Raw genomic sequence first — 22639 nt, 5'->3', positions numbered from 1 at the left:
CCATTCTCCTCTGACCTCTGACATCAACAAGGCATTTTCATCCACACAAATACCACTCACTGGATATTTTCTCTTTTTCTCACCATTCTCTGTAAACACTAGAGATGGTTGTGCATAAAAATCCCAGTAGATCAGAAGTTTTTAAAATACTCAGCCAAGCCCAGCCCGTCTGGCACCAACAACCATGCCACGTTCAAAGTCACTTAAATCCCCTTTCTTCCCCATTCTGATGCTCAGTTTGAACTTCAGCAAGTCATCTTCACCATGTCTAGATGCCTAAATTAATTGAATTGCTGCCATGTGATTGGCTGATTAGCAATTTGTGTTACCAAGCAATCGAACAGGTGTACCTAATAAAGTGACCGGTGAGTGTATATTGTGTACAGATTGATATTTTAGACATCCTTTTAGCCCTTCACAGTCAAACACCTTGTTATATAGTGTTATAAGCACTTTTTATACATTTATTTCAACCATAAACATACATTTTATTTATATATATATATATATATATATATATATATATATAGTGTCATAATATATTTTAATATGTTAACGTGTTTCGTAATACTTTTATTGTTGCCCTAACATTGTACTTCAGGGCTTAAGTTGCACTAACTTTTTTAGCGCTGTTAAGTATTGAGGTTGTACGCAACACATAACTTTCAAATTGCAACATGAGCAATGTTTAGTGCAGCCGTGCGATCCATTGAAAGTATAGGGTACACTAAAGGGATGTCAGCCACGTAAAACATTTTTTTACATTTTTTAATTACCATGGATTTGTAATACCAGATTGTACGCTAATTTTAACGCTGTCCTGCGATATTAATTGAGCACCCTGTACTATCAATAGGGATCCGCTTGTAATCTAGACCATAATACATACAGCTCCATTTTAACCTGAACAGTTGCACATTTTAACTTTAATTACTGTAAGTTTTTTACTTTGTAAATGTTACTAAATATATATTTATTTATTCTTCATGTATGCAGAACAGTGGTCTTTCATTAAAACATTGAATTATTTTATATATTTTTTGTTTCTGAAGTGTTCACGCATAACTGGTTTGCAAGCATTAATTCTATCAGTTCTCATTCACACTTAATTGTAAAACATTTACAATTTAAACATTTTCTTAATAATTTCATGTTGAGTTAAGAAATTGCGCAATCATGTGGGATTAAATTTGTTTTTGATAAAGAGATTTCAGGTCAGTTCAATTCACTTTCTGATTTAGAGTAGGTGCTGCTTAAGACCTACATAACATTATACGTTGATAGGCAGATAAATATATACAAAGAGGAAATCTTTGGTAAAAGCACATTTACTGTTATAGAAAACTACTGACGAGTAAACACCTATTTTAATGGATATATTAATTTTCCTATTTTTCATATTTTTTGCAGTTTCCCAAATTGAGAGGGTTTTTTTCATACAAGATAAAAAGTGTCTAATTTCTATACAAATGAATGTCTGAAAGTTAGATTTTTAGATTGCTACAAGTCAATACATAGGGCTCCATTTAAGAAGCTGCAAATGCTTTTTCACGTGCTCTGCTAACTAAAGTGCCATTTGTCAATCCCCCAGAATTTTCTGACCAGCAGGGGGCGTTACAATGTTTAATGTGGCTTAATACATTATTTTCTATGGGCAAGTCGAGAGGAAAATCAGTTGCAAAAACTCTGCGCGCGTTATGGCTTTTTCGCATTTGGGGTTGTGCAGCTATTACAAGTTGAGAAATAACTTATTTTGCGTGTGCGTTAAGCCACATAAAGCAAATAGCGAAAGCACGTGCGCATTCACATATTCCCCATAAAAGTTAATGGACAAATAGAAAAAAAAAAACACAAAAAAACACACAAAAACCCTAATCTGTTGCGCAAAGCCCTTGACGTATTCTCCTAAAAAAAAAAGTACATGAAAATGCGAATATTTCATATTGCAAAAATGTTTTTGCAACAGAACATCTTTTTCTTTCTAAATAAATATTTCTCTATATATGTGATGATTTTTGGACAAATATATCTATTTTTTGCTAGATATGTATATGAATATATACTGTGTGTATATATATATATATATATATATATATATATATATATATATATATCTATATCTATCTATCTATCTATCTATCTGTCTAGATATCTCGAGATCTATATGCGCAAATTTCTTTGAAAATCCCTCTGAGATATTGTTTATGCATAAGATTGTAATGTGAAATCTTTTCCTTATCTCCTTAGTTAAACATTTCTCTATATATGTGTATGTATGTCAATGTAAAATCCCTACACCCAGGATTTCGTATCTTTGAGCCCTTGTAACTTTTGTGTGCAATAATTATTTTTTAAATAATTTTATGACAGTGTTAATAAGTGTAACTGTACTTTATAATCTATTTTTGAAGTGTTTTGTGAAACTTTTTTGTTGTGCAAAGCTGTTTACTACAGCTCTTCGAGCGTGGAAAGGATTGCTGCGTAAAAGGCGAATGTGCGCGTACAACCACAATTTTTCACGATTTGTTAACCTGCACAAAGGAAATTAATTGTGAAAAGACCACATCGCGCACGGAAAACTCATAAATCGCTACTTGTTATCTTGCCCTATGTGAAGAACATAAGAATGTAAAATGTTAATTTTTTGTATTTCACGATTTAGGTTTTAACACAGTCAGGTTAGCTCACATAAAAACTAACGCCTAGATTTAGAGTTTTGCCGCCAAAGGGGTGCGTTAGCTACGCGTGCTTTTTTCTGGCCGCACCTTTTAAATACCGCTGGTATTTAGAGTTCACAGAATGGCTGCGTTAGGCTCCAAAAAAGGAGCGTAAAGCATATTTACCGCAACTTCAACTCTTGATACCAGCGGTGCTTACGGACGCGGCCAGCTTAAAAAACGTGCTCGTGCACGATTCCCCCATAGAAAACAATGGGGCTGTTTGAGCTGAAAAAAAACCTAACACCTGCAAAAAAGCCGCGTTCAGCTCCTAACGCAGCCCCATTGTTTTCTATGGGGAAACACTTCCTAAGTCTGCACCTAACACTCTAACATGTACCCCGAGTCTAAACACCCCTAGCCTTACACTTATTAACCCCTAATCTGCCGACCCCGCTATCGCTGACCCCTGCATATTATTTTTAACCCCTAATCTGCCGCTCCGTACACCCCCGCCACCTACATTATCCCTATGTACCCCTAATCTGCTGCCCTAACATCGCCAACCCCTATATTATATTTATTAACCCCTAATCTGCCGCCCCCAACGTCGCCTCCACCTAACTACATTTATTAACCCCTAATCTGCCGACCGGACCTGAGCGCTACTATAATAAATGTATTAACCCCTAATCCGCCTCACTCCCGCCTCAATAACCCTATAATAAATAGTATTAACCCCTAATCTGCCCTCCCTAACATTGCCGACACCTAACTTCAAATATTAACCCCTAATCTGCCGACAGGAGCTCATCGCTACTCTAATAAATGTATTAACCCCTAAAGCTAAGTCTAACTTTAACCCTAACACCCCCCTAAATTAAATATAATTTAAATCTAACGAAATAAATTAACTCTTATTAAATAAATTATTCCTATTTAAAGTTAAATACCTGTAAAATATACCCTAATATAGCTACAATATAAATTATAATTATATTGTAGCTATTTTAGGATTAATATTTATTTTACAGGCAACATTGTAATTATTTTAACCAGGTACAATAGCTATTAAATAGTTAATAACTATTTAATAGTTACCTAGTTAAAATAATTACAAAATTACCTGTAAAATAAATCCTAACCTAAGTTACAATTAAACCTAACACTTCACTATCAATAAATAAATTAAATAAACTATCTACAATTATCTACAATTAAACCTAACACTACACTATCAATAAATAAATTAAATACAATTCCTACAAATAAATACAATTAAATAAACTAAATAAAGTACAAAAAATAAAAAAGAACTAAGTTACAAAAACTAAAAAATATTTACAAACATTAGAAAAAAATTACAACAATTTTAAACTAATTACACCTACGCCCCCTAATAAAATAACAAAGACCCCCAAAATAAAAAAATGCCCTACCCTATTCTAAATTACAAAAGTTCAAAGCTCTTTTACCTTACCAGCCCTTAAAAGGACCTTTTGTGGGGCATGCTCCAAAGAATTCAGCTCTTTTGCCTGTAAAAAAAAACATACAATACCCCCCCAACATTACAAGCCACCACCCACATACCCCTAATCTAACCCAAACCCCCCTTAAATAAACCTAACACTAAGCCCCTGAAGATCTTCCTACCTTGTCTTCACTATGCCAGGTATCAACGATCGTTCCAGGCTCCGAAATCTTCATCCAAGCCCAAGCGGGGGCTAGACAACCATCATCCGGCAGCTGAAGAGGTCCAGAAGAGGCTCCAAAATCTTCATCCTATCCGGGAAGAAGAGGCGATCCAGACCGGCAACCATCTTGATCCAAGCGGCATCTTCTATCTTCATCCGATGACGACCGGCTCCATCTTGAAGACCTCCACCGCGGACCCATCTTCTTCTTCTGACGACTTCCCGATGAATGACGGTTCCTTTAAGGGACGTCATCCAAGATGGCGTCCCTCGAATTCCGATTGGCTGATAGGATTCTATCAGCCAATCGGAATTAAGGTAGGAAAATTCTGATTGGCTGATGGAATCAGCCAATCAGAATCAAGTTCAATCCGATTGGCTGGTTCAATCAGCCAATCAGATTGAGCTCACATTCTATTGGCTGTTCCGATCAGCCAATAGAATGCGAGCTCAATCTGATTGGCTGATCGGATCAGCCAATCGGATTGAACTTGATTCTGATTGGCTGATTCCATCAGCCAATCAGAATTTTCCTACCTTAATTCCGATTGGCTGATAGAATCCTATCAGCCAATCTGAATTCAAGGGATGCCATCTTGGATGACGTCCCTTAAAGGAACCGTCATTCATCGGGAAGTCGTCGGAAGAAGAAGATGGGTCCACGGTGGAGGTCTTCAAGATGGAGCCGGTCGTCATCGGATGAAGATAGAAGATGCCGCTTGGATCAAGATGGTTGCCGGTCCGGATCGCCTCTTCTTCCCGGATAGGATGAAGATTTTGGAGCCTCTTCTGGACCTCTTCAGCCACCGGATGATGGATGTCTATCCCCCGCTTGGGCTTGGATGAAGATTTCGGAGCCTGGAACGATCGGTGATACCTGGCATAGTGAAGACAAGGTAGGAAGATCTTCAGGGGCTTAGTGTTAGGTTTATTTAAGGGGGGTTTGAGTTAGATTAGGGGTATATGGGTGGTGGGTTGTAATGTTGGGGGGGGTATTGTATGGGTTTTTTTAGAGGCAAAAGAGCTGAATTCTTTGGGGCATGCCCCACAAAAGGTCCTTTTAAGGGCTGGTAAGGTAAAAGAGCTTTGAACTTTTGTAATTTAGAATAGGGTAGGGCATTTTTTTATTTTGGGGTCTTTGTTATTTTATTAGGGGGCTTAGAGTAGGTGTAATTAGTTTAAAATTGTGGTAATTTTTTTCTAATGTTTGTAAATATTTTTTTATTTTTTGTAACTTAGTTCTTTTTTATTTTTTGTACTTTAGTTAGTTTATTTAATTGTATTTATTTGTAGGAATTGTATTTAATTTATTTATTGATAGTGTAGTGTTAGGTTTAATTGTAACTTAGGTTAGGATTTATTTTACAGGTAATTTTGTAATTATTTTAACTAGGTAACTATTAAATAGTTCTTAACTATTTAATAGCTATTGTACCTGGTTAAAAAAATTACAAAGTTACCTGTAAAATAAATATTAATCCTAAAATAGCTACAATATAATTATAATTTATATTGTAGCTATATTAGGATTTATTTTACAGGTAAGTATTTAGCTTTAAATAGGAATAATTTATTTAATAAGAGTTAATTTATTTTGTTAGAATAAAATTATATTTAACTTAGGGGGGTGTTAGGGTTAGGGTTAGAATTAGCTTTAGGGGTTAAAATATTTATTAGAATAGCGGTGAGCTCCGGTCGGCAGATTAGGGGTTAATGTTTGAAGTTAGGTGTCTGTGATGTTAGGGAGGGCAGATTAGGGGTTAATACTATTTATTATAGGGTTATTGAGGCGGGAGTGAGGCGGATTAGGGGTTAATAACTTTATTATAATAGCGGTGCGGTCCGCTCAGCAGATTAGGGGTTAATAAGTGTAGGTAGGTGGCGGCGACGTTGTGGGGGGCAGATTAGGGGTTAATAAATATAGGGGTCGGCGGTGTTAGGGGCGGCAGATTAGGGGTACATAAGGATAACGTAGGTGGCGGCGCTTTGCGGTCGGCAGATTAGGGGTTAATTATTATAGGTAGCTGGTGGCGATGTTGTGGGGGGCAGATTAGAGGTTAATAAATATAATATAGAGGTCGGCGGTGTTAGGGGCAGCAGATTAGGGGTGCATAAGGATAACGTAGGTGGCGGTCGGCAGATTAGGGGTTAAAAAAATTTAATCGAGCGGCGGCGATGTGGGGGGGCCTCGGTTTAGGGGTACATAGGTAGTTTATGGGTGTTAGTGTACTGTAGAGCACAGTAGTTAAGAGCTTTATGAACCGGCGTTAGCCCAAAAAGCTCTTAACTACTGACTTTTTTCTGCGGCTGGAGTTTGGTCGTTTGATTTCTAACGCTCACTTCAGCCACGACTCTAAATACCGGCGTTAGAAAGATCCCATTGAAAAGATAGGATACGCAAATGACGTAAGGGGATCTGCGGTATGGAAAAGTCGCGGCTGGAAAGTGAGCATTAGACCCTTTCCTGACTGACTCTAAATACCAGTGGTAGCCCAAAACCAGCGTTAGGAGCCTCTAACGCTGGTTTTCACGGCTACCGCCCAACTCTAAATCTAGGCCTAAGTAATCTTGAGGCATGTTATTGAAATATTGACTAGATTCTGTTCAATTTTGTTTTGTCTGTCAAAACAACAAAACATTTTTAGTGTTTAGTGTTTCAGGCTTAAACATTCCCTTTATACTCAATATTAACCCCATCACAATCACCCTAGAAATTAGTCACCAAAATAGTTCTCAGGATGACTGGAATGGGAGTAAATTGATGAAAATACAACTTTTTACTGCAGTCTTAACTCATAAATATTCATGACTGACTGACTGTCCATCCAGTCAGATCAGTGTGACAGCCTCAACTGAATTAAGCACGTCACACCCTATTTTGTGCTGATTGACTGAATATGTGGTCAGTTGGTCATTGATGTAGTTTTTTTTCTAATACCTTCCATTTGCCTATACTACTGTAGTTAGTTATTTAAAATCTGCAAGTTTTGATATTTGGTTATAAGTAAATTAAACCAGTTATATATTCTATTTATTAAACCTTTTTCATTGTTGAATGCATTTGTAATTGCCCAGTTGGTCAGTTTTCTAATGTTCTTATTATCCAGTTCTCTGCACCTCATACACTAAGGCAAAACATGTTAATAAAGGATAGTGTGACGGTGACCCTCTAATTTGTTCACATGTGTAGCTAGTTATACAGATTGAATGAGACAGAGAAACAAATGAGGGTCTATTTACTTGTAGGCCAATTTATGATACTCGCTCTAGAGCTACATCTTACTATTAGTGATATTGCAAACCTAAAATTTTGCGTTCGCCAACGGTGGACGCGAACTTCCACAACTGTTCACGAACGGGCGAACCGCCATAGACTTCAATAGGCAGGCAAATTTTAAAACCCACAAGGACTCTTTCTGGCCACAATAGTGATGGAAAAGTTGTTTCAAGGGTATTAACACCTGGACTGTGGCATGCCGGAGGGGGATCCATGGCAAAACTCCCATAGAAAAATACATAGTTGATGCAGAGTCTGGTTTTAATCCATAAAGGGCATAAATCACCTAACATTCCTAAATTGTTTGGAATAACGTGCTTTAAAACATCAGGTATGTACACTACTGTTACACCAGATATGAGTTGCACTGGGGTGACACTGTGTCCTGGCAGGCAGGCACTTAAACGCACACGTGTGAAGGAAACTGACTGCTATTATTTAAAACAGTCAAAAAAGTGTTGTTTTTTTTAAATCTACACTACTGTTACACCAGATATGAGTGCTGGCTTTGGGCAAGTGGGCACAGTATACGCTGTAAGCCTGACACACACGCTGGCAGGCAGGTAACTGCAATGGGATTACACAGGAAAAAAAAAGCAGCCCTAAAAAGGGCTTTTTGGGGTGCTGTCCTTACAGCAGAGATCAGATGAGTCCTTCAGGACTGTAGTGGACACTGAATACACTGGCCTAGCTATAGATTTCCCTACTAAATCAGCAGCAGCTACACTGTCCCTCCTCTCACTAACAATGCAGCTTCCGAATTAATCTAAAATGGATGCTGTCCAGGAGGTAGGAGGGTCTGGGAGGGAGGGTCTGCTGCTGATTGGCTGGAATGTGCCTGCTGACTGTGAGGTACAGGGTCAAAGTATTACTCAATGATGACGAATAGGGGGTGGATCGAACATCGCATATGTTCGCCCGCCGCGGCGAACGTGAACATGCTATGTTCGCCGGGAACTATTCGCCGGTGATCAAATCGCGACATCACTACTTACTATCTATTCCTAAGGTAAAATCTGTGTTTCTTTTCAGCGGTTAACTATTACTATACAACTGTATCTCATGTTAATTCTTTTGTTGCTTGTTACATTGATTCTCTAAAGTTAAATAGAGTCAAACTGCATAATCAATAAGTACAGAATAAAAAGACTCTGCAATAGCACTATGACTTTAAATAAGCAGTAGAATTTTTTTCTGGCAAATTTAAAAAATACTCAAATTTTCTAGCCCCCTGTATCATGTGACAGCCATCAGCCAATCACAGACTCAAATAAGTATAACCTTTGAACTCTTGCACATGCTCAGTTAGAGCTGGTACAAAAAGATTGTACACAATTAATAATAAAAGTAAATTGGAAAGTCTCTTAAAACTGCACGCTCTATTTTAACCATTAAAGTTTAATTTTGACTTTAATTTCCTTTTACAGAAATATTGTTCTGAAAGAATTATTGTTCTGTTTTGTTAGGGGTATTTCATTTTAAAAACAAATTAATTTTGCTTCTTACTAAGGGGTCGATCACAATATTTTAGAAAAGCTCATGAAATTATTTATCTACAAAAATTAACTTGTAGAAAAATCATTAAATAAACTTTTCTAAAGGAATGTGATCGACCCCTATATGTTTTTTTGGTTTTTTTTTAATTTATTTTTATTGAGAAAAGTTCAGGCAAACAACATGCAATCAATGACATAAAGAAAATTCAGTGCTGTTCAGGTTGCAAATATGAAATATATGGACAAGAAGCACTTATTACAAATAATATGAAAATAGGAGGTATCAGTTCCAAAGATACAGTATTATGAGCATATTTTCTTGTGACACAATTATACACAGATAATAGGTGATTTTCTAAGACGCGCAATACATTGGATTGAAAAATAAACTTACATGGTATAACTCACAATGAAAGCATAATTTATGGTTACTGCAGCTTTCTCATTTTCTGTTACCTGAACTTCCTGATTTTTAAACTGTATTAAACAAAACATAGAAACTAAACTAAACAAATCAACATAACATACAAATAAAAAATAAAAAAAAGCTTCAAGCAATAATTAACTCTAAGAGAACATTACGGATACATGGTAGCATAAAGCAAATCATGGGTTCTACCCTTAATGAAAGGGTTAAAGTAGCTTTTTGGCAGATTTAACAGGCATCCGTGATATGGTTAATTTTAACAGCATGATAGAGGAGAAAAAATTGCAGTGCTATTATAGACTAGACTAGAGTCTGTGCCGTACTATATTCATGAAGCCGTGCAGTCTCAGTAAGGTCAGTTGATGTATTTTAAAGTGTTGCCGCTGTTGTTTTAAATGCTTAAGGATCAAGGCATCCATAAGGAAGTAAATAATAGTCAGATTTAATTAAGTATTGTGCAGCAAGGTTAGAAAGTACCTTAGAATAATTTATAACAAACCCAAGCCTATTAACCGAAGTCATTGTATATGGGCAGCCTCACCTGTTATATGAATGCACACCCAGGATAAATTCTAAGTGAGGTAAGGTGGGTAATAAATAATTAAACAATTCAGAAAACAATGAACCAACAGAAGTAACATACCATGCCATATCCAAAGAACACATAATTATAATTGGCAAGGAAAGTGTGCTAGAATTAACTAGAACTTAAAAGGCTTATTTTCAGTTTATGATTTCACATTCAACTGGTCATCTAAAAACATAGCTGGTTAATTAATGTCATACATGTCAGGAACAGAGTAGGTTAAACCAATAGTACAATGAAATGAAAAAAGAAAACATATTAAAAACAGGAAAATGGGGGCCAGCCAGGCTAGAGATCTGAACAAGTTATCTTTTCCTACCAAATGCAAGGAAAGTCTAATGCAGTCCAAAACAGCCTTGCTATGGTTTGTAGCTAAATAAAACCGCAGCCTTAGTTATGCAGTTAGTTGGCTGTTTAAAGTGTCAGTTATGTAATCGGTAACGTGCAGGGGGAGCGATTCATGGGTCTTGCTCTATACCTGTAGATCTATGAAATATATTTTATACACCTGGTATGATGACTGTTATTGTGAGTGAAGGCACACATTAAAGCCTTCAGATAAACTGCCCGGGCAAGTGTTTATCCAATACCTGCTGGAAGCCATGATCTCTGCAATACCGCTACTTTAGGGGTAATTCGCCTAAAGATTCACCAGATAGATCATTCACCATTCTCCTCAAGGAGTAGCATGGTGTAAGCACTGTAGATCTTTGATGAAAGTGCGTGCGGGGTTCCAATCAATAGACATATGTTGAGGTCCTCAGAAAATGCGTCGTTGATAAGCTCCACGTCTCTTGCATCAAATTGCTCTGGGACAGACATTGTTAAACTCATAAGATGAGCCTCCATTTTGTTTAAGCTGGATTCAGGGTATTGAGCAGAGTATTGAGCCGTGTTCAAAGTTCTGTAGCATTCAACGTCACTGCAAGATATCCAGAGGGGCCGATACAAAAATCCCATTTCAGTATCAGGTAGAGCACTGAGGGTAGCAATACTGCAAGAACCTGCCTCCTGTGTTGCAGCTCTAGGATGTCTACAGGTTGCAAGGCTTTACTTATAACAGCTGTGCCTCTTTGGTTAAGTATGTAAGTTGATTCTCAAGTGAATCTAATAAAGGCGCCAAACTTTCCTTGATACTTTTAAAAATGTCCACCATATCCACATGCTTATAGTACATTTTGATTACAAAACAGGACTTAGTAAATATGTGTTGCGGTGATCAGAACAAATGATCTATGTCCACTTAACAATTCCAAAACTGTTAGTTGTCCTAAGGCCACTTCAATGCCCAACTTATTTCTTGGCGATCCAGGGGTAAGGAAAGATGTTATCCTAGATCCAACAGGTATCCGGGCAGCCACACTGCCAAGGAAGAACTGGATGGTGAGGTTTAATGGCATACATCTGAGAAGTTAGATAAACTCTTTTGGGAGCTCTAAGCCGATGCTGCCATTCTTTGGCGCCGCCCACCGGAAGTCTCGACCAATATATGATTTAATGTTTCTATTGTAAAGTCATGCTACCATGCACAACCCATTGCCGCTGCTTAGAAGGGAAGTAAATTTGTCATCAGCTTCTTGAAATCAGCACAGGAGGGCACCTGATGTGTGAGTTTAAATATGTTTTAACTGCTTTGCATCAATGAGTTTGGCAGTACTTTAAAAATAAAATGCTCTAAGAACACTAACATTGGTGAGATATGTTTTTATTTTATAAGGCAGCCTGTTAGAGCACTGTAAATATAATACAGATATAATTCCCAATTCCAGAAATCCAAACTTATTCTAAAATCCAAATTCAAATTTTTTTTATAAAAAAAAAAAAAAAAAAATTTATGAAAAATTACTATTTTTCCCTGTCTGAAGGTCACAAGCTTCTCTGCGAGTGGAGCACAAATTAACGCTTCCGCTCAATCGTTAATTGCGCTAGAAGTAAGCTTTTTGCGCTCGTTGGGTTGCGCTCATATTACGAGTTAAAAGTAAACTGTTTTTGCTCTTGCACTAACCCAACAAGCACAAAAAGCCGAAGTTAGAATATTGCATGTTTGTTCACATATCGGAGAAAAAAAAGTGGAAAAAAACCCCACTTTTGAAAGTCAAATATTTATAGTAAATACACACTTTATTAAAAATGAATATTTCATACATATGTTTTGACATGTTTTTATCTACTTAACTGCAAAGGGCTCCAATACACTTCTATATATGTATCTATATGTGTTCATATGTATTTATGAGTTTATATGTGTATATATGTCTGTAAATACATATATGCACATATAAATACATGTACATATGTATACACACACACATATATACATATATATATATATATATATATATATATATATATATATATATACAGGGAGTGCAGAATTATTAGGCAAATGAGTATTTTGACCACATCATCCTCTTTATGCATGTTGTCTTACTCCAAGCTGTATAGGCTCGAAAGCCTACTACCAATTAAGCATATTAGGTGATGTGCATCTCTGTAATGAGAAGGGGTGTGGTCTAATGACATCAACACCCTATATCAGGTGTGCATAATTATTAGGCAACTTCCTTTCCTTTGGCAAAATGGGTCAAAAGAAGGACTTGACAGGCTCAGAAAAGTCAAAAATAGTGAGATATCTTGCAGAGGGATGCAGCACTCTTAAAATTGCAAAGCTTCTGAAGCGTGATCATCGAACAATCAAGCGTTTCATTCAAAATAGTCAACAGGGTCACAAGAAGCGTGTGGAAAAACCAAGGCGCAAAATAACTGCCCATGAACTGAGAAAAGTCAAGCGTGCAGCTGCCAAGATGCCACTTGCCACCAGTTTGGCCATATTTCAGAGCTCCAACATCACTGGAGTGCCCAAAAGCGCAAGGTGTGCAATACTCAGAGACATGGCCAAGGTAAGAAAGGCTGAAAGACAACCACCACTGAACAAGACACACAAGCTGAAACGTCAAGACTGGGCCAAGAAATATCTCAAGACTGATTTTTCTAAGGTTTTATGGACTGATGAAATGAGAGTGAGTCTTGATGGGCCAGATGGATGGGCCCGTGGCTGGATTGGTAAAGGGCAGAGAGCTCAAGTCCGACTCAGACGCCAGCAAGGTGGAGGTGGAGTACTGGTTTAGGTTGGTATCATCAAAGATGAGCTTGTGGGGCCTTTTCGGGTTGAGGATGGAGTCAAGCTCAACTCCCAGTCCTACTGCCAGTTTCTGGAAGACACCTTCTTCAAGCAGTGGTACAGGAAGAAGTCTGCATCCTTCAAGAAAAACATGATTTTCATGCAGGACAATGCTCCATCACACGCGTCCAAGTACTCCACAGCGTGGCTGGTATATAAGGGTATAAAAGAAGAAAATCTAATGACATGGCCTCCTTGTTCACCTGATCTGAACCCCATTGAGAACCTGTGGTCCATCATCAAATGTGAGATTTACAAGGATTGAAAACAGTACACCTCTCTTAACAGTGTCTGGGAGGCTGTGGTTGCTGCTACACGCAATGTTGATTGTGAACAGATCAAAACACTGACAGAATCCATGGATGGCAGGCTTTTGAGTGTCCTTGCAAAGAAAGGTGGCTATATTGGTCACTGATTTGTTTTTGTTTTGTTTTTGAATGTCAGATATGTATATTTGTGAATGTTGAGATGTTATATTGGTTTCACTGGTAAAAATAAATAATTGAAATGGGTATATATTTGTTTTTTGTTAAGTTGCCTAATAATTATGCACAGTAATAGTCATCTGCACACACAGATATCCCCCTAAAATAGCTATAACTAAAAACAAACTAAAAACTACTTCCAAAACTATTCAGCTTTGATATTAATGAGTTTTTTGGGTTCATTGAGAACATGGTTGTTGTTCAATAATAAAATTAATCCTCAAAAATACAACTTGCCTAATAATTCTGCACTCCCTGTATATATATATATATATATATATATATATATATAGTATGGCCTAGCACTCACTGAATCCTAACAGTACCGGGGTGCACATCAGAAACAATTTCCATAAATCCAAAAAGAGGAAGGCACTCACCGGATTTGACAAAGGGAATCCTTTATTACTTTAACATAGCGTAACATTTCGGGGTGTTACCCCCATTTTCAAACATGCGAAACATTACGCTATGTTAAAGTAATAAAGGATTCCCTTTGTCAAATATGTGTCCCCCTATGGGTTAAATGAAAGGATTGAATATGGATCCTTTCTTGGTTAAAAGCACAAACTCTAAAATTTCTACTTTTTGTTCCATTCATTCTGGCAATAATTTCAGATTTGTTCAATACAAAAATTTGCTTAACTAAAATGTAGGTAGCTTCAAGCTCCAAAATGTTTTTTTTTTCACTTTAGTTTTTATCCATTTGTCTATAATAATTGAGGTCATTTATATCTATCAAAACCAAGAGGAAATGTAAATTGTCTTGGTACCTAGCAACATGCCTTTATACACAGTCTTCTGTTTATCTAATATTACTATCAAGGTACCGCTGGCATCGGTAAATAATGCTTTAATGTTTTATAGGATTGTAACATGCAATTGATCTAAGTATAGCATTTGATTGTTTTGCATAACTATTTTTTTTATCAAACTCATTTTAAAGGCAATGTTGTTTCATCTTAGTATAAGTTATTGTTAAGTAACATTGTATGGGTTAAGGCAATTCTGTTCCATTTAAACAAAGAGGCTTGGCTTGAGCGGTCAATCTTATTGGCAAATAAATAAAGAGCAGCGGCCACTCCCCCAACAAGGTACATCAACAAAAGCCTGGAGTTTGATGTGATTGACCGTCTTGACGAGGCCCCTTTTCGCTCAGCATTGTGGGGCGAAACGTGCTTCGACAATTTTGAATGGAAGCGGCAAGTTTGATATCTGCGGTTTAAGCAGCTGTACATAACTGCCCGGGAGATTTCAATCAGGAGAAGCAAGCTTGGTACTTGCAGTAAAGAAGCGGTCACATTTAGCCGCCCGGAGGTGCTAAACACAAAGCCGGAAGACTCCACCTATTAAGTCTGTGTCCCTAGTGAGCAAGGAGATGCATCTGACTGCTGGTATAGGTGAGATTAGGATGTCAGAGGCTGATGTCCCAGTCCGCTTCTGCTAGCCCTGTGAATTTGAATCCCGGACTCTGCTGCAGTTTCAATAAGCAGCTTGTTTTAACTATATCTGTTTGTGTCTACCACTTGGAAATAGATGCTATGTACCAAATCTACATTTAGTGTTATCTTTAAACTGGCATTTGAGGATGTTCTTACCTCGGCTGGCTAAAAGTTCAATCTAACATAATTACATGACTGACTTTACTTGGCTAGTTGAATTTAAAAGGGAGTTTTTCATGTTGCAACTAATGGAGGCATTTTACAGCTAATCTGGGACTGATATTTGCTGGTTGAGAGGATAATATCTGGATATTTTCATAAGATGTTTAATCTGTAGGATTGCCTCAACCTCCTTATGCAAGCTTATGAGTTATTATTGTCCTGCCTTTACATTCTTGTTTGCTGCATATGTTTTCAACCTGCCTTGTTTTTGTACTAATGATTTTTGCATAGCCAAATCCACTGCAGTGGTGCACATTAGTTTTGATATAAATTAATTCATGCTGGAATAATAATAGTTCTTGCAATAAATCAACTGCAACAATTTGATCTTTGCATATATGTTTCCTTATTTTTGGGTTTGATACTATCCCCCAGCCATGAATATCTAGATTTTAGATTTAATGAGGTGTATTTTTTGAGTGCTGAAATCCCCTACTATAGTCACAGTATCTCATATAGCTCTACTGTGCTCATTCTTTTTCTTTTTTACTGAAATATATATATATATATATATATATATATATATATATATATATATATATATTTATTTATTTATTAGGGATGGGCGAATGTGTAAATTTCGGAATTTGAATGTTAGAACGAATGTTTTTACTGAAATTCGAATTATAAATTTGAATGTTGATAAGAACGAATATTCTTAAAAATTCTATAATCGAATGCTATTTACAGTTTTCGAATGTTTATAATTATATTGAATGTCCACATTCGAAATTTCGAATTTAACATTCTATTTAACAAATACTATTCAGAAGTATAATAGCTCATGTGGTAGGGAGGGAATCTAGTAAATTGATACATAATAGATACAAATATATCATTTCAAATGTTTCTATATAGAATATTGCATAATTCGAATATTACATTTAAAGAAAGCATTAGAAATACTATTACAAACATAAATTCAAATTTTTCGAATTTGAATATTGCATAATTCGAATATTACATTTAAAGAAATCATTAGAAACACTATTACAAATATAAATTAAAATTTTTCCTAAATGAATATTTTTGAATGTAATTGTAAAATTCGAAACCGAACATTCGAAAATCGAATGTTAGAATGTTATGTAAACATTTGAAATTCGATTCAAACAAATGAATGTGTTAAAATTTGTTTCATTTTTCGAATGTTGTGAAACATTCGCCCATCCCTAATATATATACACAAGTATGTGCAAAGATATATGTACAAATTCTAGCATTAATAATCATTTATAAAAAAACACAAACATTTTTTGGCGGGTTTTTTGATAAATAAGAGGATTGTATGTGGATGCGTGTCAGTGATGTCTGGCTAGCGTATTGACGCCGGTGAATGCACTGAGATTGACACTTTGAGAAATATTCCCCAAAGTGTGTTCACCATTCAAATTCAGAGTATTCTTATAATGTCTTATAACCTTCACAATATATGTTGATGTCCCAAAAGCAATAGGTGAAACTTAGTTTTTCTGTACACATTGAAAATATCATTTTTTTTTTAGGAATAAAATAATACAAGAATAAATGAGATGTGTATAAAAGTTTGCTAATTATTTCCTGTTTCTTTTGACAGGGGGTGAAATTACAAAACCCAAATTTACACAATACTTTCATGGGAGCATTGCAGGTCTCACACTTCGCCCTGGCAAAATTGAGAGTCATAAAGTTATTTCATGCTTCCAGGCCTGTAAAGAGGGGTTGGACATCAATTCGCTCGAGAATTTTGGTCAAGGTGTAAAGGTAAGAGACAAGATAAAAAGTACTGTGAAATACATACTGTCTATAAATCTGTAAAATGTTATTTAGTTAACCAATAAATATTTGAAAAAAGTGCATGTTAGTAGATTTAAGATAGTAATAATTTAACTGTGTTAAACCCTTCTTAAACTGCTTAGATAAATATAAGTGGGTCACTTTACGAAGCTGAGGATGGAACCTCAGAGCCCTTGCAATAGCAAGTTAAAAAGCAGCAGTTGTAGTACCACTGCTTTCTAACCTCTTTTGTCCATCTTAAAACATCCTGGACTTATCTGTCTGGGATAATTGACAAGCCATGTTATCTCACAATTGGTTGTGTGAGAGCAGGGGGTGGGTCGTCACAAGCGACTGCCTTTGCAATATCAAATTACAGCAGCGGATGCTGACTCACTCTCCAAAAATGTGGGCAGACAGTTTCCCTGCATGGGAACTGTCTTGGTCCACAGTATAATAAATGGAGGCCAAAGTCCATAAATATTCTGTATACATACTTTTCAAAGTCCAATCAGTTCACACACTAGGCTCTGACAACTATCCAACATTTAAATTTGGCAACTCTCATATTATTAAATTGCAAATTATTGGTAGATTTTATTCTAGCTGAAAAGTTTATTATAGAGTTTGTCTAAAAATTCCCCAGAGCTTAATGGATGATTTTGTAGAAATAAATAAGATGCTTGTTTAGCTGACATATAATGCTTCAATATTCTTGTAACCCAATTACATCTTCATCAGCATTCTTTTATTACTGTTTTTTATATTCAATTTTTTATTTATTGATTTTCTAAAAACAAATACACTCGATGTTTACTATTTTATACCTTAATGTAATTAAATTAATGTAATTTTTGACCAAGTGACTAAAACGTATATGCACTTTATTCTTAAGTGTAGTCAAACTTGTAAATGTTGTGAATGTAGTAACACAGAAACACAGAAACACACAGACACACTCATACACTGAAACACACACTCACACATAAGGATTCACATATAGACACTCTAACAGACACGCAAAGAAACACACAAACACACTCAGACACAGACACTCAGAACTTGACATTCACCTGACAAGTAATTAGGTAGACTACAGTTTTGTAAAAAAAGGAGATTTACAAGGCAAAATATGGAGTTCTGATTATCTTTTTGTCAAGGAAGATGCCAACTATATGATAACAGCATGCAGTGGCTGAAAGAAAGGGCCCTGAACTGCCTAAACAATAATTTAAAGGTTAAATGGTGGATTGGTGACTTCTGGAGAGGTCTCATTAGTCTCAAAGTCTGTAGAAATATGTATATAATCAATAGTAAGGTTAAAATGTCCTAAAAAGGAACAGACAATAGACACACACACAAACTCAAACACAAACTTGCACATACACCCAAAGAAACACACACAGAGACACCCTCAGAAAACACACAAAGACATACACACTCATAGACACCGACATAAATCACACAAAGACATAAACACACACATACACCCACAGAAAACACAAACACACACAGAGACACCCACAGAAAACACACAAAGCCATATATATACACACATACCCTCACTGAGACATAAACACACACACATGGACACCCACAGAAAACACACAAAGGCACACAAACAGAGAGACACCCACCCACAGAAAACACGCAAAGACATAAACACAGACACCCACAGAAACACTCACAGGAGGTAACATTTCTGCACATTGCCATCCCCTAAATAAACAGGGTGTGTCATGCATGCTAAAAAAAATAGCAGAAATTAAAAGATCACTTTTTAAAGAATCATATTTGTAAATATGCAAAAAAAAATACTTTGAATTTAAGATTGCACAATAATGATCTGTCAGAAACGGTAGATGAAGAAAAGTACTTTTGAAAGGTTGACATATGTTTCCCCATGGGTTTCCCCATTTTCCCCAACCAAGAGCACCACTTCAAATCTGGTGTAAAAATGTTCTATTCTGTCAGCTGTACTTATGGATTTTGAAAATGCTGTACTCTATATGGTCTTGGTGGAACCATAAGTTGTGGTATTCAGTCTCATACCATTAGATCTAGTTAAATGCAGGATTTAGGCTTATTTGTATGTATTTCAAAATTAAGTCAGCTGTAGTGTAAACTGAACAGTGTTAAGTTAACCTGTCTCATTTCATACACTGAGCAATCTTAGCCTGAGAGTATAACATTTTATGCAGATATAAAAATCTTAGATAAAATGCCTCCTGGAATCTGGAAAGTCCTTGCATAAAGGGGCAGTAAACTGGAATGTAATTAAATATATATATATAAATAAAAAAATCATATCTTCCAAAAGGGCACCTACCATTTGTGTATTGAGGAGGAAACATTTCTGCATGGTTTTAAATATAGAATTTCTACAAGTCTGTCTCACACTGTGCATAGTGATTTAGTGCACACTCAGAAATCCTCTCAAATGCTAATGCTTTACTCCTTGTAAAGACATTTCCTGCACTCAATAGAACTCTGCTGTAGTGCCCTCTGGTGGATGCCAAAATTAAAAAAGAGAATAATAATTTTTAATAATAGTTGTGCTTGCCTCATGAGGGCCCCTGACAGTAGTCACCTCTTTCACCCCCTGATGGCTGCCTTGGGCAGCGAACCCTGTGTGATTTCACTCCGACAACACAGAGGTGCTGCAAAATAGAAATAGAAGGGAATGTTTGAATTTGTCAGAAAAAAACTGCAGCTTATATAAAATTCAGGGTAAATGCTTTTGAATTGTCTTTTTATTATGCATTTGTTGTTATTAATGGTTCTTAAATGATGAATGCAAGTAACACAATCAAAACTTTATGAATAATATTTTAAGCTTTCAAGCACTATTGCAGTTATAAATTAACTTTCGGAAGATCCTTTTTTAGTTGTCTACAAGTTTGTTGAATTATTTAAAATTGTAAATCAAGTTACAGTTTTAAGTTTTTAATAATTATCAGCTAGATTGCGAATTTGAGTGCTATAGGGAAATTAACGACCGCCACAAAAGCGGCTTTAATTCACCTCCCTATATCGCTGCTATTACAGGTTTGGAAAAAGCAGGCTTGTGTGGGCGATATGGTGGCGTTGAGCTCCATACCGCACACCGAAATACAAGCACTGCTTTGACGTGCTCATGCACAATTTCCCCATAGACATCAATGGGGAGAGACCAAAAAAGAAGCCTAACACCTGCGATCGCAGAAACAAAAGCTCCGTAATGCAGCCCCATTGAAGTCTATGGGGAAAGAAAAAGTTATGTTTAAACCTATCATCCATCGCTGTCACCTACATAATGTTATTAACCCCTAATCTGCTGCCCCCCGACATCTCCGTCACCTACATAAAACTAATAACCCATAATCTCCCGCCCTTAACATTGCTGCCACCTACATTACAGTTATTAACCCCTAATCTGCCGCCCCTAACATCGCCGCCACCTACCTACACGTATTAACCCCTAATCTGCTGCCCCCACTATACTAAAGTTATTAATCTCTACATAGATATATTAACCCCTAAAACTAACCATAACCCTAAGCATAAGTCTAACCCTAACCCTAACACCCCCTAACTTAAATATATTTAAAATAAAGCTAAATAAATCTTACAATTATTAACTAAATAAGTAATATTTTAAACTCAATACATACTTACCTGTAAAAAAACTAAGCTAGCTACAAAATAACTAATAGTTATATTGTAGCTAGCTTAGGTTTTATTTTTATTTCACAGGTAAAATTTTATTTATTTTAACTAGGTAGACTAGTTAGTAAATAGTTATTAACTATTTACTAACTACCTAGTTAAAATAAATACAAATTTACCTGTAAAATAAAACCTAACCTGCCTTACACTAAAACCTAAAATTACAATAAAATCAAATAAATTAATCAAATACAATTATCTAAATTACAAAACAGCACTAAACACTAAATAACACAAAATAAAAAACTAAATTATCAACAAAAAACACGAATTACTCCTAATCTAATCTAATAGCCCTATCAAAATAAAAAAGCCCCCCCAAAATAATAAACCCCCTTGCCTAAACTAAACTGCCAATAGCCCTTAAAAGGGCCTTTTGCGGGGCATTGCCCCAAAGAAATCAGCTCTTTTACCTGGCAATAAAAATGCCAACCCCCCCCAACAGTTAAACCCACCACCTACCCAACCAAACCGCCCAAATAAAACTCTATCTAAATAAACCTAAGCAAACCATTGCCCTGAAAAGGGCATTTGGATGAGCATTTAGCTCTTTTACGGCGCCCAAACCCTAAGCTAAAAATAAAACCCATCCAATAAACCCTTAAAAAAACCCTAACCCCCGACGATCCACTTAAGTTTTCGAAGACCAGACATCCATCTTCTTCCAAGCGGGCAGAAGTCTTCATCCAAGCGGGCAGAAGTCTTCATCAAAGCAGGCAGAAGTCTTCATCCAAGCGGGCAGAAGTCTTCATCCAAGCGGGCAGAAGTCTTCATCCAAGCGGGCAGAAGTCTTCATCCATCCAGCGTGAAGCGGGTCCATCTTCAAGACATCTGGCGCGGAGCATCCTCTTCTTCCGATCTTAGTTGGAAAATGACGTTACCTTTAAGTGACGTCATCCAAGATGGCGTCCCTTACATTCTGATTGGCTGATAGAATTCTATCAGCCAATCGGAATTAAAGGGGAAAAAATCATATTGGCTGATTGGATCAGCCAATAGGATTGAGCTTTAATCCTATTGACTGATCCAATCAGCCAATAGGATTGAGATTGCATTCTATTGGCTATTCCAATCAGCCAATAGAATGTGAGCTTAATCCTATTGGCTGATTGGATCAGCCAATAGGATTTTTTTCCCTTTAATTCCAATTGGCTTAAAGGGAACTTCATTTTACAGTGACAATAGGAAGAAGAGGATGCTCTGCGCCGGATGTCTTGAAGATGGACCCGCTCCGTGCCGGATGGATGAAGATAGAAGATGCTGTCTGGATGAAGACTTCTGCCCGCTTGGATGAAGACTTCTGCCTGCTTGGATGAGGATGGATGTCCGGTCTTAGAAAACTGTAAGTGGATCATCAGGGGTTAGTGTTAGTTTTTTTTTTAAGGGTTTATTTTTAGCTTAGGGTTTGGGCACCGTGAAAGAGCTAAATGCCCTTTTAAGGGCAATGCCCATCCAAATGCCCTTTTCAGGGCAATGGTTAGCTTAGGTTTATTTAGATAGAGTTTTATTTAGGGGGTTTGGTTGTTGGGTGGTGGGTTTTACTGTTGTGGGGGTGTTTGTGATTTTTATTGCCAGGTTAAAGAGCTGTTATCTTTGGGGCAATGCCCCGCAAAAGGCCCTTTTAAGGGCTATTCACAGTTTAGTGTAGGATAGGGGTTTATTATTTTGGGGGGGCTTTTTTATTTTGATAGGGCTATTAGATTAGGAGT

General features: G+C 36.6%; 1 protein-coding gene across 1 annotated transcript in view; it reads left to right on the top strand.

Annotated features, from left to right (window-relative positions):
* The window catches only part of CLSTN2 (calsyntenin 2), an 869931-nt gene that overhangs the window by 802454 nt on the left and 44838 nt on the right, over nucleotides 1–22639 (top strand). Inside the window, exon 10 of the mRNA XM_053711602.1 lies at nucleotides 17044–17210. Coding sequence (XP_053567577.1) covers nucleotides 17044–17210 — 167 coding nt within the window. The remainder of the gene's footprint in view (nucleotides 1–17043; nucleotides 17211–22639) is intronic.

Source organism: Bombina bombina, chromosome 4 (genome assembly GCF_027579735.1).
Source record: "Bombina bombina isolate aBomBom1 chromosome 4, aBomBom1.pri, whole genome shotgun sequence".
Taxonomy (NCBI): domain Eukaryota; kingdom Metazoa; phylum Chordata; class Amphibia; order Anura; family Bombinatoridae; genus Bombina; species Bombina bombina.
The sequence above is the reverse complement of the archived record's forward strand: the minus strand, read 5'-3'. Positions and strand labels throughout refer to the sequence as shown.